The sequence below is a fragment of the Eschrichtius robustus genome, chromosome 10 (genome assembly GCF_028021215.1).
Source record: "Eschrichtius robustus isolate mEscRob2 chromosome 10, mEscRob2.pri, whole genome shotgun sequence".
NCBI classification, from domain to species: Eukaryota; Metazoa; Chordata; class Mammalia; order Artiodactyla; family Eschrichtiidae; genus Eschrichtius; species Eschrichtius robustus.
In genome coordinates, this window is record NC_090833.1 from 19,975,775 (window position 1) to 19,988,970 (window position 13,196).

The 13,196-nt window shown below is 51.0% G+C and overlaps 1 protein-coding gene across 10 annotated transcripts in view; it reads right to left on the reverse strand.

The window, feature by feature from the left end:
• Positions 1-13,196, reverse strand: part of COL27A1 (collagen type XXVII alpha 1 chain) — a 143,178-nt gene that overhangs the window by 110,162 nt on the left and 19,820 nt on the right. For all 10 annotated transcript variants that reach the window (XR_011075193.1, XR_011075190.1, XR_011075192.1 and 7 more), the window contains exons 4-5: positions 12,074-12,127; positions 7,974-8,027 (exon numbers count right to left, since the gene is read on the reverse strand). Coding sequence is in view for 5 of the 10 variants with exons in the window: in XM_068553300.1 (XP_068409401.1) it covers positions 7,974-8,027; positions 12,074-12,127 (108 nt within the window). In the remaining 5 variants the exon portion in view is untranslated. The remainder of the gene's footprint in view (positions 1-7,973; positions 8,028-12,073; positions 12,128-13,196) is intronic.

Sequence of the window (13,196 nt, forward strand, 5' to 3'; positions counted from 1 at the left end):
CCCTGCTCTTGCCCACCTCGGTCTACAGCCAACAGAAGAGCTGGGCTTAAAATGCTCTCAGGGGTGGGCCTTCATGCATCCTGCTCTGTCATTTTACAATAGGGGAAACTGAGACCCAAAGGGATGCCAGAGTGGCTCCCTTGCCTAGAGTCCATATCCAGGCATTTTAGTTACTACGGACTGCTCTCTGCATTCTCGGCAGCCAGCACGGTGCTTGGGACGTAATCCCTGCCCGAGTACAACATCAACAAACACAGGTGTTTATTGAACATCTACTATGAGTCACATCTTCAATGCACACAAGGAATACCATGGTGGGGATCAAGACACAGCCCATGCCTGTGGGGACCAATCAAGGGAGAAACCAGAGACCAGTAATGATAATCTGCACTAGCATTTCCTGAGTGCTCTTCTAAGCCTTCAACACATAAATTTATGAGGTAGCAATGATCTCTCTCCCCATTTCACAGATGAGGAAACTAAGGCACAGAGAGGGTTAAGTGATTAGTCCAAAGTCATACAATTTGTAAGTGGGATTTAGACTCAGGAAGTCTGCTTCCAGAGCCCAAGAGCTTTACATTTCAATACACTGCAGATGAACAACTATGATCCAGTGATAAGTGGAGTACAGGAGGAAGTAGGGGGGCACTTGACCCAGTCTGAGGGTGAATCAGCCACGCTAAGGCTGGAGGAAGACAAGGAGGGAGTCAGATGAAGTTTGGGCTCCAGAAATGCTCAAGGCACCCTTGGTCAAGTGAAGGTGTGACTTCTGGGATGGAGAAGACTATCCATCTTCCCAGCCAGACTCCTGCAAATTCTCCAGTAAGAGATATAAGGAATAATAAGGTCTAATTAATTGTTTACACCTTGGTGAGGATGAGAACCTGGGTGCCAGACCCAGCTCTCCAGCCAACAAGCCTGTGTGATCTTGGACAAGCCCCTTTCCCTCTCTGTGTACAGAACAGTAGACTCTGCCTGGACTAGTTAACAGAGCCTTGAGGAACTAGAAGATGGTTTGGAAGGTATATCCTAAACCGTAAATGCTACAAAATATAGCAGGGATAGAAACTATGAGCTCCTTTCCTGCCGGTAGGGTTGGGAAGGCGGAGAGAATAGAAGGCTTTGGGTAGATGAGGCCTCGAGAGGGGCTGAGACAAAGGAACAAATCATGAAGGACTGGAAAATTCTGGGCCAGAAGTCCTCTGTGCAAGTCATCTTTTGCAAGACACAAGATCCCGAGTACCTAGCACAGGGCCTGGCCCAGGGGAGGCATCATAAAAATATTTCTCAAGTGAGAAAATGAATGAATGGAGTCTCAAGAGACAACTCTAGGGCTGGAACTGGGTCAGATCTGTCCCCAGCCCTGGAAGGTCCTCTGAAGATACACTAGGTCTTTCACCATCACTACTACCATTTCATGTGTTTATAAGTTCTGGCCATGGCAATAAGGCAAGAAAAACAAATAAGACTACTAAGATTTGAGGAAAAAGAGACAAAAATATGTCTTTTTTTGCAAGTAATATGAGTGCCTGTCTAGAAAACCCAGGAGAACTAACTGAAATACTGTTAGAACTAATAAAATAATTCAGTAAAGGGCATGGTTATAAAATAAACACAAAAGTCCAAATACACAAAGTCAATAGTTCTTTTCAATAGCTGACAGCCAGCTAGAAAATATAATGGGGGAAATATTCCATTCATAACAGCAACAAAAATACAAAATTTCTAAGAACAAACTTAGTAAGAAGGGTGCAGGGTTTATGCAATAAAAACTATAGAAGTTTATTATGAGATGTTTTAAAAACTCAGCCAAATGGGAAGATATGCCATGGTTTTAGATAGGAAAAGTTAATATTTTAAAGATGATAATTCTTCACAAATTAATAAACACATTTAATACAATTCCAAGAAAAACCCCAAGGGAGTTTTTTAAGGAAATTATTAAGATGGGCATAAAGTTTATCTGACAGATTTAATAGCCAGAACAATTTTTTTTAAGTGGAGGAGGGAGACACACAGCATAAAGCTAATAAATGTCATAAAATAGTATTTTACTAGCAATATACAAACACAGGAATGAAACATACTTGAATGGCCTGAAGGAGACCCTGGTCTATCATATAATAGTCAGTGCAGGAAAAGTTATTTAATAAATGAACTACTGGGGGAAAAATAAAGTTATACCTCATACCGACTCCCACGAAGATTAATTCCAGATGGTTTAAAATTTTAAGAGTACAAATGATATTATAAAATGACTAGGAATATAAGTGAATACCTCTCTGGTTTACTATGGGAAAGAAATGTCTAAGTATTAAAGTAAAGAACCATACAGTCTACATATGGTAGAGCTCTCTCCATACTACCTGACATATTGTAAGTTCCTAATAAGTGTTAGTTATTATTGTTAGTCCAAAAAAAAAAAAAAAAATAGGTAACACTCTCACTTGTGAAAATCATCATGAATAGTCTTAACAGGCAAACAATAAATTTGAAAATACCTGTAAGGTAGATGAAGGCTTAACAAGCCTTCATATATAAACACAAATAATTTTTACAAGTCAATAACAAAAGATAACATCCTGGGACTTCCCTGGTGGCGCAGTGGTTAAGAATCTGTCTGCCAACGCAGGGGACACGGGTTCGAGCCCTGGTCTGGGAAGATCCCACATGCCACGGAACAACTAAGCCCGTGAGCCACAACTACTGAGCCCGTGCACCACAACTACTGAAGCCCGCGTGCCTAGAGCCTGTGCTCCGCAACAAGAGAAACCACTGCAATGAGAAGCCCACGCACCGCAACAAAGAGTAGCCCCCGCTCGCCACAACTAGAGAAGGTCCCCGGGCAGCAACAAAGACCCAACACGGCCAAAAATAAATTTAATTAATTAATTAATTTTAAAAAAAAAAGATAACATCCCAACCCCCAAAATAAACAAATTCATAAATGGTGAAATGCAAATGGAAAACAAATGTAAGAAAAACATTCTTCTCAAAGATGATCAATGCAGTGAAGTGAATTGAAAACAATAATGAATTATCTTTTTCAAACATCCTCCTCTAATGCTAGCAGTGGCATGGATTGGTTCAATCTTTCTAGAAGGCAATTGTTAATAAAATTACAGCTAAACACTATATAGCACTTACGGGCAAGGCATATTTTAAATTATTCATACATATATATGTATGCATGTATGTATGTGTGTGTATATATATTGATATATAGATAAATATATAGATATATCTAGATATATATATATATAGAGAGAGAGAGATTGCTTAACCAACAGTGCTAAAGAGCTATGGAGCTAATAATAGACTTGTGGCTAAAACTATGGACTTTGGAGTCAGACAGTAGAGGGTTCAAATCTTGTCTCTGACACTTATCAGAAACAGGCTAGTTACTTAGCCACTTTGGACCTTAGTTTTCTCATCTGTAAAATGGGGGTAATAACATCCACCCTGCAAAGCAGGTAAAGCTGTTGGCCAGTCCCTGGCCCACAGGCTGTTCAAAATGCAGTCAGTGCCTGTCACTGGGCAAGGCCACTGCAAGAGGCCTGCTTTCCTCTTGATACTTTCTAGACTTTTCCACATTTTCTTTAATGAGTATGCCCTACCTCAGTCATCAGAGGAAGGGGAAAGGGAGGCTGGGGCCTGAGGTCCGAGAATCCTGTAAGGGCTGGCTCCACCTCAGCTTCTAGCAGCTCTGCTAGCAGTCACTTGGGTTACTGAGCATGGCCCCTCTTGCCCACCTATTCTCCCCGGGTGCCCAAGGGCCCCTAGTAACCCTGGGTAATTCACTGCAAACCGAGCAGGCCAGAGGAGGGAAGAGGAAGCCGGCTGCCAGGGAGAGTGGGGCCAGGTGCCTCGTTGCCCAGCACAGGCGCAGCTGGAGCCCTGCCCGCCTCTGGCCCAGAGCTTCTTACCCCACCTGGGCCCTGCATCCCATCTGACTTCCCCTGGTTCAGCATCAGCATCACCATCGGGGCAGCTCTAGGCCTCCCCATTGGTCACCCTTCAACTTGCTGGCCACCGACCAAGCTTCTCAAGCTGCCTGAGTGGCCTTCACAAACCCCATCTGATCGTGTCACGTCTGCTAAAAACCTCATGCCTTCCTGCTGCTCTTCGGATAAAGTCCAAAAGTCCTAGCACACCCACGAGGCCTGCTGCCCTCCCCAGCCTCCTCCCGCCCCTTGGCCTGGTCGCCTGCTGCCCTTCAGACCTTGGTTCAACTTTCCCACCCTCTGGGAAGGCAGGCTTCACCTCCCAGACCAGGTTAATCGCCATTCTGTGGGGTCTCTGAGCACCCAGCGCCTCTCACGTGGAGCCCTTTTCATGGAGTGGTCAGCTTATTTCCACAACGGCAGCGACCGTCCCTGTCTGTGCCCCATTGTAGGCCGGGCACCTTGAACATGCTGACAGCTGACCACTTACCACAGGCCAGCACTGCTCTTAACTCAGTTACACCTCATGACAACCCAAGGGGGCAGCTACTCTTATTACCCCATTTTCCAGATAAGGAAACTGAGGCATGGGAAGTTCAAATAATTTGCTCACAGTCACACAACTAGAAGGTGACAGAGCTGGGACGGGAACTTCGACCGTCCGGCTCCAGAGTCTGTGCTTAACCACTGTGCTTTCCTGCAGCAATAACTATGGGTCGGTTGGACACATGACTCAACCCTGGGCCTCCAAGGTCAGCTAATGCCATCCACCCAGGGTTCTGGCTTCTCTGCTTCATTCTCAAAGTCCTTGATCTTGACTCCCTGCAGGACCTGACAAACACTCTTCTTGATTGATTTGAACGTGGGGCATATGGGTATGTGGTACATGGGGAAAGCCTTGGGCTCTGGAGCAGGCAGGTGGGGTTGAAGCCTGGCTCTGGTCTGTACCAGCTGTGCAGTCCTGACAAGTGTCTTCCGACTGGCAAACCCAAGGACCCGAAATACAGCCCCGCCACTGCTGGTCACTGCAAGTGACCCCAGTAAGTCATTGGCCCTTTGGGTCTTTGCTCCTCTGTGACCTCAAGAGGGATGGAGTGCCTCACCTTTGCTCTGTCTCCCCTTTTTGATTCCTCAATCCACCAGTCTCTCCCGTCCTTAGTCTGGCAGGGGGATCTTTAACCCACAAGGCCATAAGCTCCCAAGGGCTCAATAAATACAGCACAGGAACGACCACACAGCGACCCAGCCGGACGAAGGGCAGGCTCCCTGCCACCACGCAGACCCTGCCTGTTTGGCTGATTTTTCCATCAAAAGCACATAGTAGGTGCTCGATAAATGTTTGTTGATTGAAGGAAGATGAACGGATGGGGGCCCCAGAGGCAGCTCTCGAAGCCAACACCGTGCGGAAAAGGAGGAGCCAGCACAGAGCCTGGAGGAGGCCAGCCCTACAATCCCACCAGGTCTCCTCCCAGACCCAGAAAGGATCTGGTAAACAGCGAGGACCCTCTCCCCAGAATCACATCTATTCCTGCAGATCCACGACATTCCCTTCCAATCTTGGATAAGTCAGGAATTCCATCCAGGAAGAGCCTCTCTTTAACCCTGTCCTGGCCACGCCACAGATTGAGAGCTGCCCAGGGCCAAAGCCCAGCAGACTGGGCCTCCCATCCAACTGATCTGTCCTGGATCCACCTCTGCTCACTCCTTAGACTCACAACCAAGTGTCCAGGTAAAGGGCATGACTTTTCCCCTTGGCATGTTATGCAAGTGCTAATGGGAGAAGAAGACTCCCATTCCAGTGTATTTTCTGGAACCCTCACCCTTATTTGTTTACACAGAAGCAAGCTGGAAGCCTATCCGTGAGGCCCTGAGTCCACAGGTCCCAGCTCCATGTGGCAGCAGGAAGACTCACCTGCTAGGTCTGAGCCTCATTCACCATACCCAGAGCTGCTCCTCAAAATGGCGAGGACGGCAGCTGGTGGGTCCTCCTCCTGCCTCTGCACATCTGCTGGCAGGATGGGGGCGGGCTGCAGGCCAGACTGGAGCTGAGGCGCTACAGTGTAGGGCAGCCTGGACCGGGGAGAAGCTGATGGAGCGTCTGCTGCCACAGAAGCAGGGGGTCACGTTTGGGAGCGGGAGGGAGGGAGGACCAGACAGTCCCAGATCAGGCCAAGAAAGGCGTGTTCCTGAGCAAACCTGGCAATCAAAACAGCTGCCAATCCTCAGCATCTCGATGTACGCCATGGCCTAGGAGACCGGAGGCCTCTGCAAAGCAGAAGTCTTCCAAGGAGCTCCCCTCTCTCTGCCTGACCCATGGGGGCAGGTGCCACTGCCGTTTCTTAGACAGTGTCTTAATCCACCTGAGCCTCAGTTTCCCCATCTGTAAATGGGTGCAATGGCTCCACCTATCACCTAATGATAATGAGATCATTAGGTCTTTGTGGGGATCAAATGAGACAGGTTACATGAAGTGCATGCAGAGTGCCTAGCACACAGTAAGGGTCCAATATACGGTGCTTATTATCATCAGTGTTTGCCTTGTTAAAACCCAGAGCACCTCCAGGCAGCTGCTGGCCCCTAAGCACCTGAGGCCTCTGTGCTCGCCTTCCAAGGAAGGACCCCAGTCCAGCCCTGGCCGAAGTCACACACCTACAGGGGCGGAGGCAGGGGCTCCCGCAGCTGTGTGCAAGGGCTCTGCGCTGGCACTCTGGTGCCATATCGTCATACATCCAGGGCTACTTGTGTACATTTGTCCCAAACTTCCGGACAAGGTGGGCAGAGGAACTCTTCCCTAGGAGTCAAGCCTGGCCTTTGGAGGATGTTCAACCGTCAATCGCTGCATGAGCTGGGGCCAGTCAGTTAGCGGCCTTCCTCAAGCCACTAGCCCTTTGCAATGCGTTAGCAAAGAAGGACCCTGAGCCCAGGCCAACCAAGGCCCAGGGGCGCTCTTCACGTGGCCACTCCACAGCTGACAGCTGGGCAGATCCTCTGCCTGTCCTGGCCTGCCCCACACTCTTTCGGCACGGATGCTGTGCTCTTGGCTTCCCCGAGCCTGTGTCTTCCTTCCCCTCCTCCTATTTCTCCAGCCATCACTCGAGGCTTCTCCCTGTAACCTAAATAATGCTGGCCCCGTACTTTTCCTGGTGCTTCTCACTCCATGCCCGGTGCTCCAGGAATGCACCGAGGCGCCCCGGGGCTGGAGCCGCCCACACTCATCAGAGCGCCAGTCACGTGGGTTTCTGGTCCCATCTAAAGTCCAGAGGTGGCATCTCTGTGCTGGCCACCCCCCAGGGCTCTATCTCCAGCTCAGAGTTCTCCTGAGTTTCAGAATGTCCGCGAATCATCTCCACCGGGCCGGTCTACAGATTCCCAAGTGCAACATTCCTTCTTCCGGTTCCTCGATTTGGTCACCTAGGCTAACACCAGGGAGTCACCATCTCTCTCCTCTCGCCCATCATCGAGTCCTCCCTACCTCACCTCCACGTTGTCAAGGTGCCCACTCCCCTCCTCCCGCACCCCTACGCTGGCCTGTATCACCCCAGGTCTCCCTGCCTCTGCTCTGGTCCCCCCCCCACCCCAGTCCATCTTCCACACGGCATCCGGGGTCTTTCTCAAACATGATCTTTCCACGTCCCTCCCGAGCTCAAAACTTGACATGCCTCCCCAGGGTGTGTCTTATGACCCAGTAACACGTACATTCGAGCTGGACCTTCACAGCCCTCCCTATTTAGCAGCAAATGACCTTTCTTCCCACTCCCTTTGAGGGCCTTAGGTTCCAGCTGCCCTTCTCCCCCTCAACCCCTCCCCACCAGAAGCTAAACTCTTAACTCCTCACTGTGTCTCCAGCCCGGTACAGGGCCTGGCACCTGGGAGGCGCCAGGGAGTGCTTGTGGCCTGGATGTGGATCCTCCACAGTGACCCTGAGGCCCGACCACCAGGAGCCTCTAAGAAAAGAAGCTCCCCCAGTGCAGCCCTAACCCCAGCATCCATACCACGGCTCTCCCTCCAGACCCCACAGCAAACACTCACTTTGGCTCCAGGAGGGCCGGGGAGGCCTGGATTTCCATAAGGCCCAGGAGGACCCTGAAAGGGAAAAGAAGAAAGAGATGAGGGGAAAATAGGGGTCATCCCACTTCCTAGAGCAGGGCCTGGCACTGCCGCCCACCCATCCGCTGGGTCTTCCCTAGCCAAGTCTCAGCAGTCTGGCCATGGCAGCTGCTTGCAGAGAGGCTCCCCTGACGCCTGGCCCCGTGTTAAGCACTTTCCGTGCATTATCTCACTTTACCCTGTTAACCCACAAGGCAGGTGCTACCACGATTCCTATTTTCAAGATGAGGAAGCTGTTGCTCAGAGAGGTTTATAACTTTCTCAGGTCACCCAGCTGCTAAGGGGCAAAGCTAGATCTCACCCTCCGATGTGTGGCTTCAGAGCACAAGCCCTTAACCCCTGAATGTGACCACCTTTCCGTACGCTCTCCACCTGGCCCCATTAGCCCCTCCCACACTTGCTTCCTCGGGCTCAGAGCACACTTAGCTATTTGCTGCCCTGACCATGCCTGGTGTGGATACTTCCCCTCTGTATCACTTTTGTCATGCTGTTCCATCATCTGGCATGCCTTTCCCACCCATCCCCTCCAGCTGAAACCCAACCCATTCTTCAAGGCCTGGCTTTAATGCCACCTCCTCCAAGGAACCTTCTGGGACTCTTCCTGCTAAAGGGAACCTCTCCAGACTTCAGACTCCAACTGGACTTTGTATGAGTCTCTGGAGTTGCGAGCCCAGTCAAGGGAGCACTTGGACGCTCTGAACGAAGGGGCATCCCTCCTGTGGCCACAACACGTAGTCAGAGCTCTCCCTTAGGTTCCTACATGCTCTGAGCTTACAGGGTCCCCCAGGGACCACGAAGCAGCTGGGAAGACTGAACTCAGAGAGTCAAAGAGTCTTGGCCAAGGTCACACAGCAGAGTAGCGGCCAAGAGAGGGCCGGGACCCAGTTTTTTGGCTTCAAGTCCAAGGCTTATTCGTGGCACTGGATTTTCCCAGGCCATATTTGAATCTCCCTTACAACAGCTGGGGCCTTATGTCCACTTTCTCTGCAAAGGCCCTGGGCTAGCGTCCTGCAGCCCAGTAATATAAACAGAGTCCTAAGAGTTGAGTACTTTCTGGGGGTCTTTTGTCCAACAGGAATAATCTGAGGCATTGGGGATGGAGACAGGCACCTCGAGGGGTGCCCCCTACTAGACACACTGCCCTTGTCCCTGGCCCCTCTTGACTCATCTGGCTGTGTATGAATTTGCTTCCTTCCTCTCTTTTCAAGGCCAACTTCCCAGCTGCAGCCTGTCACATTCCGCCCAAGGCACCTCCCTCTTCCTCCACGCCTGAGCTGGGACCCTCCCCTTCTCCATCCATGTGGAGGAGGAACCGAGCTGAGAGGCTCACTCAGTCTGGGGAATTTATAACAGTGTCATGGGTGACCTCCAAAATAATCAACCCTCCAGCCCCTTCCCAATATTTCACCAAACGCTGTCTCCTGGCACCTAGATGCAATATGGTCCCAGTTCTGAGCCTTCCCTCTCTCCAGCCTCAGTCTCCCCATCAGTTCCATGAACGACAGGGACTCATGGTGTCTAAGGAATCTGGAAGACCTCAGAGCTTCACCCCAGCCTGGGCTCCTGGGATCTAACTTTAGAGCTCAGCCTGAATTGGGAAAAGGTTGGACGGGGGTGTTTGAGGAGGGGACCCTCACATCTAGCATCCCAGAACCAGGCATGGGCTGTGCCGGGCAATGTCAAGATTGACTACCTCTCCCCAGTTGTGCCCCCAGCTGCCCTAAAGATGGAGGGCTAGAGCGCTCGGCTACCCCATCTGCAGCTTGTGAAGGTGAGGGCTTCCTGCTTTCCCATCCCCACTCCTCCACCCCTCTCCAGCCACTGCCTTGCAGAGAAATGAATCACATAGTTGACTGGAAGCCAAGCAGACCGACTCTACAAACGCTGCAGCCCAGAAAGCCGAGTGGAGGGAGGGCCTAGGGATTCCCCAGCACCCCTCGATGGGTCAGGGGAGTATGCAGAGGTGGAAAGGGGCCAGCCACAGAGCTTTGGATGACCTCAGATAAAGCCCTGACCCTCCCTGAGCCCCAGAACCACCATCTGTACAGAGGAACTGGGATTGTTTAATCCCAGCATTCTATTATCTTTGGAATTTTATGATCTATGGAATTTCCAGTCTAGAAACAGGGTGATGGGCAGCAGGGAGTGGGGAGTACTCCGAAAGCCTGAGAGGGATGTCAGGAGAGTCATTCCCTCACTTGTGGAATTTCAGAGCTGGAAGGAACTTTGGATGGAAATGCCTTACCATGATCCAGTGTTTTATAGATGTGGAAACTGAGGCCCAGAATAGGGAAGGGACTTGCCTAAGGCCACACAGCTTCTTGGGGGAAATGCTCTTGACTCCCAGACTAGAACCCATCAGCAACCATTTGCCCAGCACCTTCTGCACACAGGGTACTCTGCTAGGCATTGGGTGAAAAAGAAAAGTCAACAGGGCCTGTCTCTGGCCCAGAGAGGCTCAGTTGAGTTGATGGAAAAATTAGCGCAACAGGTAGTTTAAGAGTCAGACTGTCTGCCGCTCTGGAGTCAGACCGTCCGGGTTCAATCCTGGCTCTGGCATTTACTCTATGTTTGAACTTATCCAAAGCAAGTGAACCTTTCTGAGCCTCAGTTTCCTCACTTATAAAATGGGGATAGTATTGGAACTTACTTATCGGGAAGGCTGGGAAGATGGGATGAGATCCTGCATACGCCACTCAGGTGACAGAGTTCAGTGGTCAATGTGAGCTTTTACAAAGGGAGCCATGCCATCCAGAGGGGCAGTTAACTGCCGCAGGAGCTCCAAGAAGGAGGTGATCATCAGAGAAGGAGATGGCATTTGATCTGAGCCATGGATGGAGGAGGAATTTGCAAAGGAGGACATGCCGGGTCAAGAGGACAGTCCAAGCAAAGGCACAGAGGCTGGGGGCTCAGGAGGAGTTTGGAGGCCCAGGCAGACTGCTACGTCCAGGGGTCTCATCCTGGTCCCAGGCTACAAGGTCCCTTGGCCAGCAGTGTCCATGATACCTCTGTGGTCCCCAGCTCTGGGCAAGTGCTCCATGGAGACTCCAAAGCCAGGAGGAAATGCCACTTCAGACAGCAGATTCCAGAGCCCTGGGCCCAGGGAGCACAGGGCCAGGTCTGGAGGGAACTAGGGCTCGAGTAATTGCATAACCAGAACCATCCGCTGGGCTCAGAGCTAAAAATATGCCCCAGGCAGCTATCTCTGCCAGTGCCTCGCCAGGCACCCAGCGTGGGAAAGGCTGATTCAGCCTGGGCACAGATGCCAGGCGCCATGGGTCTGAGCCCTCTTGGGAAAAGGACAGATTTCTCTCCAAGAGGACCCTTAAGAGTCCCAGTATTATATGGTTAAGAGCCTGGGTTCCAGTCCTAGCTCTTCCATTTCCTTGTAATTCGGTTTTCTCATCCCTAAAATGAGAGTGGTCATACTGGCCCATAGGGGTCCTGGAAGGAGAGGGGATCAAATAAGACAGCATTAAGTGACATGCCAGGCATAACAGACCAGAGCTATTTTTCACTCCGAGGTTCGGGCTAGCTCCTATCAGCCACCAAAGCCCTGCCAAGCCATCCTCCAGACTTTGGTTGAACCTCTCAGCGTGGGAAGCTCACCCAGTCCCTGGCATGGCCCATCTGGTTGCCTATGTCAGCATCGCTACCCCAGGTTGGCCCAGCAGAGATGGGAAGATGGATGCAAGTGTCATGCTCTCCCAAGTCAGCTTTTTTCCTGGACAAACACCAAAGCCCATCAGCTGAGGGGATGGGCAGAAACCCCTTCTCCACTCCAGGCTGCCAAGGGTGATACCCACAATAGACAGCATAGACTCTTCAAGAGGTTCTCACTGTCCCATGCCACGTCTGGCCATACAGTGCCCCCTAATAGCCCTACGTCCACTCCAGTGGACAAAGTGGAAAATGGGTGCCAGGCAGCATGAGGACACACAGCAAAGCTGAGACTTCAGGGGCAATGGGGTACAGGACACAGAGCCTACCAGAACTCAAAAGGACAGCGCGTGATCACTTACCCGAGGACCCCGTGTACCAGGAGGTCCAGGGAGCCCAGGCAGCCCAGGCGGACCCTGAATAAAAAGCAAGAAGACAGCATCAGTGCCCAGTGGCAGAAGAGAATGGAATCATGTAGTCATTCAACAAACCTATCCAGAGCCCTGGGCATGGAAACCCTATGGTTCAGAAGAGGGATCCCTTGAGGTACCTACCTGAGGAATGCATGCTCTTTGGGGCTTTCAGGCCATTGCAGCTGCTGTTTCTTGGTCTTTGAAGCACTCATCTTTTATTACTCAACTAACTTAGGGTGTCGCCTCCTCCAGGAAGCCTTCCCTGACCCCTCCCCTAAGTTGGGCCAAGTCCTCTCTTTCCTTCTGCTTTAAAGGCCACTGTATTATATTTGGGGAATTATCTGCTTAGAAGCCTGTTGCTCCCACTAGACCGTGGTCTCCTCAAAGGAACTAGTGGGATATGAGTCACCTCTCTCTTCCCAAGGCTCAGCCAAATGTTTGATAAAATAAAACAGCAAGAGACCTCAGAGTTCAGCCAAGTTATCTGCAGAGGCTCAGGAGAGAAGGGACTTGTCCAAGGTCACACCAGCATCTCTGCACCACGGAGAGGCAGTGTAGCATAAAGGGTGTAAGCAAAGACTGTTGCATCAGACAGGCCTGAGTTCAAATCCCAGTACTGCCACCTACCAGCTGGGTTTGGGCAAGTTCCCAAACCAGCCGGTGCCTATAAAATGGGGTAATAATGCCCTCCTCATAGGATTATCGCGAGGATGAAATGAGATGGTAAACGTATAACACAATGCCTAGTATGCAATCGTCACTCAAATGTTCCATCTATTCCAGGGGTCACAGCCGGGTCCAACCTTCATCACCACGCCCTGAGAACCTGCAACAGCCCGCTCACTTGTCTCCCTGCCTCCGCCCTCTCCCCCATCCAGTCTTCCTCCACACAGCCTGGTTCACCTTCCCAAGGCATTCCCCCTGCTCAACAACATTCAATGGCTCCCCATTCCCCACATAAGACGGGCCTAACCCCACAGCATGGCATTCAGGGAGCACCTGTCTGGCCTCATCTCTCTTCCCTTCCCATAGGAAGCAAGTCAGCCCAGCAGACTTACTAAACTGCAGTCTG